Source organism: Equus przewalskii, chromosome 10 (genome assembly GCF_037783145.1).
Source record: "Equus przewalskii isolate Varuska chromosome 10, EquPr2, whole genome shotgun sequence".
NCBI classification, from domain to species: domain Eukaryota; kingdom Metazoa; phylum Chordata; class Mammalia; order Perissodactyla; family Equidae; genus Equus; species Equus przewalskii.
The window spans coordinates 46,532,418-46,544,936 of record NC_091840.1 but is presented as its reverse complement, the minus strand read 5'-3'; the positions used below and the strand labels follow the sequence as shown (position 1 = coordinate 46,544,936).

Sequence of the window (12,519 nt, the reverse complement as noted above, 5' to 3'; positions counted from 1 at the left end):
TGTTATTAAGCCATTTAAAAAATATAGAAAATCCTGTTAAAAGATTCAAATATAACCATCCTACTGTGTTGTCAGTTAAACAAAAAAAAAGTCCCTGAAAAGAAGTTTCATCAAGATACTTGAATTTCGGAGATTATTTTTAGAGCCTAAGAAATATAATATTTAATCTCGTGTGGGTCTTTCTTTCACGTTAAACTAAATGGTCTCATTTATTAATTAATGATTTGCTTGAATAATGATTTCAAATTTGCACCTCTGATTTGTAGAGTTATCAGTAGTGTCCACTTTCTTTGATAAGTGTAAGAGCCCTGGAATTTAGATCTTTTGCCTTTCTATTTAAAGGTAAAATAGATATCTGACTCCAGTAGACTTCTTTTAAAATAAAAACATGAGGGTCTGTATCTCTTTTTATAACATGATGCAGACCACACTTGATTTGATTTGATACAATACAGTGACTTCTTTTTTAAAAAATTCTAGTAGCGAATATCTAGTTAAATAGTAGAATTGATATACTTAAACCTTTATTTCTATATTTATAAAGTCAAGAAAAAACCAACAATCTTAAGTCCCCTTTATGTGTCATAAGAGTTAGGATGTGTTTTGCTCCCTGCATTCCTTCCCATTCTTCAATTCATGGTCTCCATTACATTTTTCAGAAATTTAAAATATGGATTATTCACAATACTTAAATTTGTCACAACAAAATGTTATTTTTAAAGAAATATTTTGACAATTTTGCAATAGCATTTACAACAGAGATAACCTAGCTGAGTACAGATTGAGTTGTGAAATTGTCCCCTTAAAATTTTGATGCTTCTTCAACGTCTTCTGGCATTGGTGTTTATTGAGAAAAGCTTGAAGCTAATTTGAACATCTGTCTCTTTTTATGGAATCTGTTATTCTGTTACTGAAATTTTTATTCATAAAAATGTTATTCCTATAATAAAATACCAAAAATTGCTAAGATACAGCTGAGGTTATTTTCATTAATATCATCCAGAATATGGGGAGGCTTTTGACTGTGCTCTGGTTCTTGATCTTGTTTTGCAACTTTAATTGTTGCTTTGTTCTATTCATGTTTTTCATGGAACTACTAATATTCTTAAAGTTAGAGCACCATGTTCTCCTCAATACTCAACATTTCTCTTCTACTTTATTGTTTTAAATTTTTTGTCCTATTAATCTTCCTTAAGGAAGGACTTCTGCTATGGTCTGAATGTTTGTGTCCCCCCAAAATTCCTATATTGAAATCCTAATGCCCAAAGTGATGGTATTAGGAGGTGGGGTCTTTGGGAGGTGTTTAGTTCATGAGGGTGGAGCTCTCAGGAATGGGATTAGTGTTCTTATAAAAGAGACCTCACAGAGCTCCCTTGCCCCTTATGCCATGAGGACACAAGGAAAAGGCACCTTCTGTGAAGCAGGAAGACCTCACCAAACACCAAATTTGCCAGCACCACGATCCTAGACTTCTCAAGCATCCAGAACTGTGAAAAATAATTTTCTGTTGTTTATAAACTACCCAGTCTGTGGCATTTTGTTATAGCAGCTGGAACAGACTAAGACAACTTCTGAACTAATTTGCTAATTTATTTTCAGAAATGTCAATTTTGCCTAAAATGCCAATTAAAATCATTTTCCTGCTCATTATTCCATTCTGTCTGCTGTTTCTATGTCAATTTCATTGCCATCTAAACTTGTTTCTGTTTTATTTTCTCTTATTTTAATGTCTTAAGACTTATTTTAATGTCTTTATAATATGAAATAATAATAGGAAAATTAAAGAAGAAAAGAATATGAAAAAATAATTTTTAAAAAATTTTCTGTTCCCTTCCTTAAATTGCTTTCAAATATAAGTTTTTCTTCCAGGTGTCCTTCCTCTTCTCTTACTCTGCAAATATATTTCATAGATCACTCTTTTTTAAGTATCTTTAAACTAAAAGGGATTTAACAAAGACTGGAATTTTCTAAAGACAATTAAATTTAGCCTCTCTCACCATCCACAGGATTTTCTCTCTAGGATGTGGAAGGTCAGAAATTCCTTTCATAAACCAATACAAGCTGTTGCCACTATAAAGAGAAATATTTGCAGTGTTTGAGGTTAAAGCCTTATTTTATTTGTAGTTCTCTTCAGTGACATTGCACAATTCCTTTCCCTTAATGGATAACCAGAAAATAAAACATGGAAGTAGGAAGAGATTCTGAAAAGGACGTGAAGAGGAAAATGTTATTACTAGGAAGAAAATATTTATCATGAGATGTCATCTTATCAGTGTCTGGAGAGTCCACGTCCTGAACACTGGAGTGTGATCTGATGACAGGGCAGGTAACAACAGAGCAAACAGCATGGTGCAACATGAAACATGTCTAAAGGAAAATACAATTCAACAAATGTTTCAGCATCTACCGTGTGCAGCATCTGAAGAAGACTTTAGAGAGTTGTCCAACAAACACATGACTGGCAGTAAAATAAGTAGTTAGGAGGTAGTGTTAAAGGTGATAAAGGCAGTAGTATAGAGGTGGCAAAATAACAGTTAAAAATGGCCAAGTGCAAATTATGTGCCAGGCTTGGTTTAAGAACTTTCCAGATATTAGTTCACTTGATCCTCATAGTAACTTTATGAGGACGTTGTGATTGTTGCTGTTGTTATTCCAATTATAGAGATGAGTAGGTACATTGAATAACTGTCCAAGGTCAGTGACAGCCAATAAGAGGCAGAGCCTGGACCGAAACCCAGCCAGAGCTCACAGTCTCCACCATGGTCTTCTGCAGAAAGGTAATGACCTCTCTGCTACTGGTGGGGCTAAGCCATGGCATAATGAACATTAATCAGGGCTGTTACAAAGGTGACACGTACATGAAGTTGACTAGATCACATCTAGGCTCTTTCCTCCTCTAAGAATCTAAAAAGTTCAGAGACTTACTGCCAAAATGCTAGAAAAAAGAAAGTTTAACTTCCATCATAATCCACCTCAAGACAAATCATAGGCAAAAAGTGAAATATAACTCTTCCTTGCACATTTAACACCAGAAAGGCTTCATCGTAGCCTAGAATAAAGACGAGGAGCTCAATTGTAGCACAGGCCTTGTATCTCATGGAGTGATTCTAGTTTGTGCTGAACAGCAGAGGACAGGGGCCCACATTCCAACAAAGAGGCTAGAATAAGTCAGCCCAGGACTTGAACCCTGGAGACATATTCTCTTGGTAAGCCTTTCGCCCATCCTTCCTTCTAGAACTCTGAGAAAGATTACTCTTGAGAACCACTGTGCCCCCTCAGGGCACAGCTGTAGGAGTGTGTAATGAGTCTCAACAATTACTCTATGGTCAGAATGAAGAGAAGGTTGAGGGGCCTGTTTCAAGTGACTTTATAACCTGGTGAATAATGCACAGTTTTCTCTATCCTATGACCCATCATGCTTCCTTAAGGAGAAAACTAGAATCTTCATCTTCAGGTTCCATCAAGGATAGCTTCTTCTGCTCCTCAGCTAGAAAAATTAGGACTCCTCTTTCCAAACTATCCAGTCCTATCTCCTCTGCCTCAGGAACAGAGGACCAGAGACCCACTCTCCAGGACTACTCCTGCCACTTTCTGTAGCATGCCTGCCTCCAAAAAAGGAAGCCAACAAGTGCTAGACCAGCAGGCTGTAAACGTCCCATTTGTGGAAGAGGAGTGAAGGCCACAGGACCAGGACCCTTTTGACAGCATCTGAGCTGACTCCTCAGGCAGAGGCTATGGTGACACCAAAGGACAGATAGCCAGCAACTGCACTAACTGCATTATCTTCTTTGACCCTCACAACACCCCCGAGAGGTAAGTAGAATTAGTTTGTCATTTGATCAGATGAAAAAATTGGTGAATTGAATTCCCTAAAGTCACACAGAGAGTCAGTGGCAAAACTTGGACTCATACCTTGGCCTGAATCCAGCACCCAAGGTCTCAAGATTGGATAGACAAAACAGAGTAAGAGAGTAACCTCCCCTTCTGACAATGTTTATCTTTAGGCCCTTAACTGTGGAAACAGGATGAGGAAAAGATAGTCTTGGTTGGGGCTGGCCCCGTGGCCGAGTGGTTAAGTTCGCGCACTCCGCTGCAGGCGGCCCAGTGTTTCGTTGGTTCGAATCCTGGGCGCGGACATGACACTGCTCATCAAACCACGCTGAGGCAGCGTCCCACATGCCACAACTAGAAGGACCCACAACGAAGACTATACAACTATGTACCAGGGGGCTTTGGGGAGAAAAAGGAAAAAATAAAATCTTTAAAAAAAAAAAAAAAAGATAGTCTTGGTTATCTCAGTCCTGAGTTCTATACCTCCCTAAGTAATATTGTGCACATGTGTGTATGTGTGTGTGCACGTGCACTCACATAAGCCTATTGACTTAGATGCTACATGCTACCCATGTTGTACTCCCATGTTCCATGGTGCCTACAAACAGGCCCCTTCAAAAAATTAGGTTATTTCATTGTCAAAGCACTGATGGTTCAAAGCACTTGGAGGATATTTCTTTGGCCTTGTCTGCTACCCCTGATGCCAAGAGGAAGTATTTAGCCTTTTGTGTCCCTGAAAAACTGTCCTCATGACTGTCACACTTATGTGACAGATATCTCAGAGCACAAGCTCTTTAGAGGAGAATGGATTTCAGCAGTCCAGCATTGCCTGGAACTCTGGCTTAATCAGCCTCTAGCATCTATGCTGATGAATCTCCTGGCTCCTCTCCCTGAGGACATCTGGTTCTTTCAGCTGTCTCTTCAAGGTTTCAGTGGAAATCAACTCTCTCCATGATGACACCTTAACATCTAACACTGCGGATCCTAAAGCCTGTGTGCTCAGAAGCTTCTCTCCTCTGGTTCCCTGTGCCTTTATTTCTCACAATGATTATACCAATCATTCCTGCTTTTCAGGTGCAGCTTCTTCTTATACACATTTAACTCTTTTTTGTGTGTGTGCCAATTTGTGGTTGTCCTTGCAATAGACTGTCATTCAATATGTTGTCTTTTTCATCAGTCATTTTACATGCCCAAATACCTATGTTTGTATTAAATAAAAGGTTTCATATCCTTATTACCAGAAAGGGCAGTGCGATCCACATGCACTATATTAATTTTTGTTATGTAATGAATAAAGTATAAAGATCTTACGTTGCTTCAAAATTCTCCACAATATAACCCCAAACTTCTTTTTCAGGCTGATTCCCCACATTTGTGTGATTTCTCCACTATCCCTTCTCTACCCAGGAAGAGGGAAGTAAAAGTATAGACATGTTGTCTTGGGTTGAAGTCTTCTGAAAGGGTGCACGGCCATGGGGTGTATGCTGGTGAGAGATGAAAGTGCCAGAACTGGGCTGGCTACTATACAGGGGGTAAGAGGCTGGAGATCACCATTGGTTCAAAGAGCAGGTGTACACAAAATGAATGAGCAGGGAGGGGTAGCATCAGACAGTCAAATAACATAGCAAAATGGTGTCAAAATCCATCCCTACTTGCATCCACTTACTACTTTTCTTCCTATAACCTGAACATTTTTTCACAGTAACCGTCACTCTTAGCATGACACATGGCCCCTGGATCCCTCTTTCCAGTGTAAACTCCCATTTATTCTCATCCTGTTCACAAGCAACACTCTCTCTCTCTCCTACATTCAGTGAAAATGGACTTGAGCCACACAGTTCCATGGCCTCACTCTGGACCCAGCGATCACCAAACCTTTGAAATTTTTATTTTAAATAAAATTTGTTTATTATGAATTTGTTAAAGCATCAAAATTGCAAAGACATAGCAAAAACTCATCATCTAGATTTAACAAACATAACATTTGATCATATTTGCTCCAAATATTTTAAACAAAGAAATTTTACAAATATACTTGAAACTCTCTATTCCCATTCAAAATCTTATTTTCCCCCCCTCACTCCAGAAGCAACCAATTTTCTGGAGTTGGTAATATACTCCCAGGCAAGATTTATACTTTTACTACATAAATATGTATTATTTTATATATATTGTGTGATACAGAATACAGCTTCCTGTAACTTGCCTTTTTCCATCCTATTTTTTTTAATTTGTCCACATGAATTCATTCACTTTTACTGTTGTACAGCATTCCTTAATAAGAAATTGGCACAATTTACCTATCCATTCTTCCATGGGTAGGCCATTTCCAAGTTTCCTCTATGACAGTACACATCCCTGTGAATATCTTCATGTACACATAAGCCAGAGTTTCTCCAGGGTCTAATCTGGAAGTGGAATTGCTGGGTCACAGGTGGATGAATTTCAGCTTTCCTAGAGATGGGCTAATTGTTCGTCTAATGGCAATACTAATTTTTACATTTCTTCCCAACATTTGCAATTGTCAGACTTTTATACTTTTACATGTTCCAAGGTGAGGAATGTTAAATTAAATTTTGTGTTAATTTAGTTGAATGTCTTTTCTTTTGTTTATTGGCCATACCAGCTTCCCCTTCTACGTCTTACTTATTCAAACCTGCTGCCTATTGTTTTCTACAGGTTTTTGGTCTCTTTCTTACTAGTATGTAGGACTCTTATATTCTGAATACTAATCCTTTATTGATTGTGTATGTAGCAAATACTTCTTTCCAGTTCATGACTTGTCTTTCCCCTTTCTTTTTAGTGTCTTTTTCATACAAATGGTTTAAATTTAAAGTGGTCTAAGTTTAACACACTTTTCTTACGTCTGTGTGTTTTTTCCCTGGTTTAAGAAATTAATTCTTTCTCTGATATCAGAAACATTTTTCTCTAAATTTTTTCCAGCTTTATCGAGATGTAAGTGTCATTTAACATTGTATAAATTTAAGGAATACAATGTGTTGATTTGATATGCTTATATCTTCCTCTCAGTTTTTTGAAGTTTTGTTTTCCACAATTAATTCTTCAAGAATTATTTTTCTTTTTTTTTTTAAAGATTGGCACCTGAGCTAACAACTGTTGCCAATCTTTTTTTTTTCTGCTTTATCTCCCCAAACTGCGCCCCCCAGTACATAGTTGTATATCTTAGTTGTGGGTCCTTCTAGTTGTGGCATGTGGGATGCCGCCTCAGCATGGCTTAATGAGCAGTGCTAGGACCATGCCCAGGATCCGAACCCTGGGCCGCCACAGCAGAGCATGAACTTAACTGCTCGCCCATATTTTTCTATATTACTTTTACTATATGGATATCTCACTGATGAACAGTCTTTACAAAATTGGTCAGTCAAAATGGTCACCCTTTCCTTGTGCATTTCTAAACCAACGCATGTTATATACCAACTTCTAATAAATATTTGATCTGTGTCTGACTGTCTAGTCTGTTACATGGATCTATTTTTCACTCCCTACACCAGTACTACTCCATGGTTTGAATTACCATAGTAAATTATTTTGATAGCTGATGGAGGAATTCCTTCTTCCTTATTCTCTATCCTTCAGTTGTTTAGCTCTTCTTGGCTCCTTATTATTCTGCATGCAAAATTCCATGTTTAAAAAAATCTGTATTTTGATTGTGATTGCGTTGGATCCGTACATTAATTGGAGGAGAATTGACATTTTTACCACATTCTTGCCATTAATATTGCTTATCTCTGCATTTTTTCCAGATATTCCTTTTTTGTCCTTCAGCAAAATTTGGTAATTTTTGAAACCAGTTGGACCTCTTCTGTTAGACTTATTTCTAGATTCCTTAATATTTTCCATTGCTATTTTGAACTAAGAATATTTTTTAAATTATATTTTCTACTTTATTATTTTTTAAGTATAAGAACAGTATTGGTTGTTTTTAATATTGGGTTGTGTCAAACAACCTTACTGTTCTCTCTAGAGGTTTCCTTGGGAATCCTTGATTGATCTAGAGATTCGCTTGGATTTTCTCTGTAGAGAATCATATTTTCTGTGAATTTTATCCTTTTGTTCTTTCCTTTCAAGTTCTAATATGGCAAAAGAAAAATTTCTAGTGTTATTTCACAAATAGGGCAGCACTTCAAGTGTTTTTTGCAGAGATCTCAATTAGCTCTCTACTTCATGCAGATCTGTGCCACATCTCCTGTACCAAAGGGGAATTAACAAACCAGATTGTAGCCTTTAGGGCCATATTTTTGGGTGGAAATCTCAAGGGGGCACAACAGCACCAACTATGGCTTAGAGCTCTTGCTCTGAGTTTTCCTTTTGTTTCTAATTTCAATGTATTCCCATTTCTTTTAGGTCTAGCTATGTGTATTTTGTATTAATTTTTAAATTTATCTAAAATTTCTATGTATTTTTATTGGAATGGGACCTAGTGACATTAGCTTAGTCCACCATGTTGCTGAGAACCCCAACTCTAAAATGCTACACTTCCACAACATATGAACTAACCATAGTCTCTGAGTCCTTTAGCTTTATTGAACCCTCCCAACCATGAGATATTGTGATTCTGTGTGAAGATAGGGTAAGACATTTCAAGAAAGAAAACCAAATTTCTTTAGGTGCAGAGATGAAGAAGCACATCATATTTTGGGGAAATATAATTAAAACTGAATTGATGTGCCTAGCATATGTTTCACACATGTACTAGAGGAGACACTAAGAATTGGTGATTTAATTAATTATTGAGTACAATTCTCTTTAGAAATTTAGTGAATTACTCAGGATATCCTATACTAGCAACAAAGACATAACAAAATGTGTAATGGTTTAAAAAGAATAAAAGTTTATTTCAACAGTCCCAGTGAGTGTCTTCTTGGTGGATGGTGTCTCTCTTGGGTGTGGAGAACTATGGAGACAAACTCATTCCACCATGTGACTCCACCATCCAATTCAGCCTCCTGGCCATTTCCATCCAGCTGGCACAAGAGGGAAAAGAGTGTGGAGAAAGCCCAGAACTAGAACACGTAGGTGGATTGCTTAGAACTCAGTCACATGACCACACCTCAGTGCAGGGGGAGTTTGGGAAATGTAGTCTAATTGTATGTCCAGAAAGGAGAGAATGACATGGATTTGGATGAGCAGCTAGCAGTCCTAGCCATAAGTAGTATGCCTCAGAGTGCAAGTGGATCAAAGTGGAGGGAATCTGTAGTCGAGCACTTAACGGAGCATTACAATACTTCAGGGAGAAGATGACAAAGCTAAAATTCTGAAACAGCAAGTAGAAAAGTGGAGTTGTGTAAGAATTATTTTAAATGAAGAATCAACAAAATGAGATGTAGAAGTAAGGGATAAATTGGATGAGTGTGCTGTAAGGATCCCACATGTGGGGAATCCAAGAAATAAACCTTTATTTAACCCAAGAAATATTAAGTGCAAACTTACTGGTTCTTACAGTGGTCAATATTCCACAGTGATTTCCCTGGGGGGATACAATAAGTGAAGTATGGTTCATCCTCAAAAAAGCTTGCAAACTACCTAGGTTGGATATACAGAGTCTGGGGTTTGGACAGACATGTTGCAAAATGGCTGAATGTAGAAATATGGGAAAGAGAGACAAAGCCTACAGATACAGACCTGAGAGTTTACTAAGCAGCACTTAAAGTGACTATGGAGTTGGATGAGCCACCAAAAGAAATAAGAAAGAAAGGAAAGAGAAGACTGAAGAGAAAAGCTTTCTGATTATCTGTATTACAGAGTTTTCCAGAGACAAACACTATCATTTCTCAGCCTTTTGGCTAGTATCAAGTGAAGAGACAAAGCCTATCAAATGAGGTGGTGAAAGTCGTCTTTGACAATGGGACACTTGAGGAGGAAGTTCAATAGGTTTGTTTTTGCTAAGACCTAAAGTCAGTGGTCTTTGTGATTTACAACCTTCTAATGTCAGGGTGGACAGCTGTTAGTTACCTGGCTCTGGAATTACTATGAGTTGGATCATTGGAATAATTCCTAGTTTTCAGGTTGATTCTTGTTTTCACACACTCTTTGCATTGGAGCATTTTGTCAAAGACTCCAAAATGCTGTTGTTTCCTTATCATGTATAATAACATCAGCGTGTGATTCTGGCTTTTCCACTAAGTTGTAAAGTCCATGAGAGGAGAGACTATGTCTTACATGTTGAATAAGTGGATTAATAAATTGTATTTTCCACATATTTGTGATTTTTCCAGAAGCCTAACAAAGTATGTGGCACATGTAGGATGAGTATTAAGTATTTGTAAATTGATTAAATCCTGGGTGTTTGGGTGGTGGTGAAGGGATGGAGGAGGATGGACACCTCTGATTCATAGATTTCTCACTTCTTAGACATGAGTGTCCAGGGCTAATTGTTGATTAGTCACACTGACCAACAAGGAAATTTTCCCAAAATATTGGCTATCTCTTGATTTAATAAATTCAGTTGTAGAGATGGCTGATCATTTGAATGGAAACTGGCAGATAAGGAAGTTTTTTACACACAGTAACTTCACTAATAATTCTGGATTCCTCTCCCCTTTCTTAACAAAGCAGCCATGAGAGAAGAAAACCAATCCTCTACCCTGGATTTCATCCTCCTTGGAGTTACCGGTCAGCAGGAACAGGAATACTTCTTCTTCATCCTCTTCCTGTTCGTTTACCCCATCACATTGATTGGTAACCTAGTCATAATCTTGGCCATTTGCTCTGACATTTTCCTTCACAAACCCATGTACGTTTTCCTCGCCAACCTCTCCTTTGTTGACATCTTCTTCTCCTCTGTAACAATCCCTAAGATGCTGGCCAATCATCTCATGGGCACCAAAGCCATCTCCTTTGGGGGATGCCTAACGCAAATGTATTTCATGATTGCCTTGGGTAACACAGATAGCTATATCTTGGCAACAATGGCATATGATCGTGCTGTGGCCATCAGCCGCCCGCTTCATTACACAACAATTATGAGCCCACGGTCTTGTGTCCTGCTAATTGTTGGGTCTTGGGTGGTTGGAAATGCCAATGCCTTCCCACACACTCTGCTCACAGCTAGTCTGTCCTTCTGTGGCAACCAGGAAGTGGCTAACTTCTACTGCGACATTACTCCTTTGCTCAAGCTGTCCTGTTCTGACATCCACTTCAATGTGAAGATGATGTACCTAGGAGTTGGGGTTTTCTCTGTGCCATTACTATGCATCATCATTTCCTATGTTCGGGTCTTTTCCACAGTCTTACGGGTTCCATCCACCAAAGGTGTACATAAAGCCTTCTCCACCTGTGGGTCCCACCTCACAATTGTTTCTTTGTATTATGGGACAGTCATGGGAATGTATTTCCGCCCTCTGACTAGTTATAGCCTAAAGGATGCGGTGATAACTGTAATGTACATGGCACTGACCCCAATGCTAAATCCTTTCATCTATAGTCTGAGAAATCGAGACATGAAGGCTGCCCTGGGGAAACTGTTCAACAAGAGAATCTCCTCATAACCAATGTGAGGTCATACATTGAAGACTGCAGTTACCCTTTAGGATGCACTTGAAAATCCAGTCCCAGTGTCCTCCCGCTCCAAGAAGGCAACTTTGATCTTTCCAGTTAGAAATTCTTCTCAGAAGTTTCTAACAATACATGATATATCTTACTGAAATTCTCACTTTGTAAACTTTATTGTCCTTTTGGCAGAGTGGCAGCACAGGAACATTGAGTTCACTTCTCAGCTAAGCTACTGAATAGCAGAGTAAAGTTGAGAAGGTCTGAAGCTCAATTTCTACGTCTACTTTAGGAATACTAACATCTGCTCCACCACTGTCACAGGGTGTAAGGATCACACTAGTCCATGATTTGAAAGCTATAAATGACTATTCAAATGTCAATATTTATTGGACTATTATGCTGAATCACCCCTACTATGATTACAAGCCTCCTAGGGCACGTGTACACAACAATTCTTGGTGGAAAGTGGCATGAACAAATGCAAAGATCAGTCTTTGAATTGTAATCTGATAATGATCAGACATTAGCAGACCAGACATTATTTGCCCATCCATTAAAATCTTTAAAGGAACTGGCCTGGGGAGATATTTTTATTCTTCCTGTGTTCATGATTAAGCTAGACTGTTCCTAAAGAGCACAAGATTCTCCCTGAAATATAACTAAGAGGATAGTCATCAGTAGAGTTATTGCATTTTAAAGTAATAAACATTCTGGTTCAATTAAAACAATAAGTGCGATTTAATTAATTGTAACATGAAATGAAGTGACAAAAAATTGGGATGCCAAATAAATGAAGAAAAAGGAGCAGTATTGAAAATGATGTGGTCATTTTTCTCCAACATAGCCCAGGGAACACGAAGCTTTGATTCAGGATGACCAACCCTGATTATGTATGTGGTTTCCCCAAACAAAGATAGTTAATCCAGCAGGTCACTAAATACCCATTAAGGAACTCCACTACCTAATATTGGATTCTGTTCATGAGAAAATCATAAAACATTTTCAAAACATTAGTAATGTATGTGATTGTACTTAAATATCATATTTCCAAACAGGATCATTTTTTGAAAAGATGGGTTGAATGTATCTTGGAACAGTGTGCAAGTTGTTCTATCATCTACTACTTTTAACTGCCAGTAAAAATATGAAATTTCTGTCTTCTATAGAAAATTCACA

At 38.0% G+C, this 12,519-nt stretch overlaps 1 protein-coding gene across 1 annotated transcript; it reads left to right on the top strand.

Annotated features, from left to right (window-relative positions):
- Nucleotides 1-10,409: 10,409 nt before the first annotated feature.
- LOC103566596 (olfactory receptor 1A1) lies at nt 10,410-11,339 on the top strand. Its single transcript, XM_008543042.2, has one exon. The coding sequence runs from the start codon at nt 10,410-10,412 to the stop codon at nt 11,337-11,339; it is 930 nt and encodes a 309-aa protein (XP_008541264.2).
- Nucleotides 11,340-12,519: the final 1,180 nt, after the last annotated feature.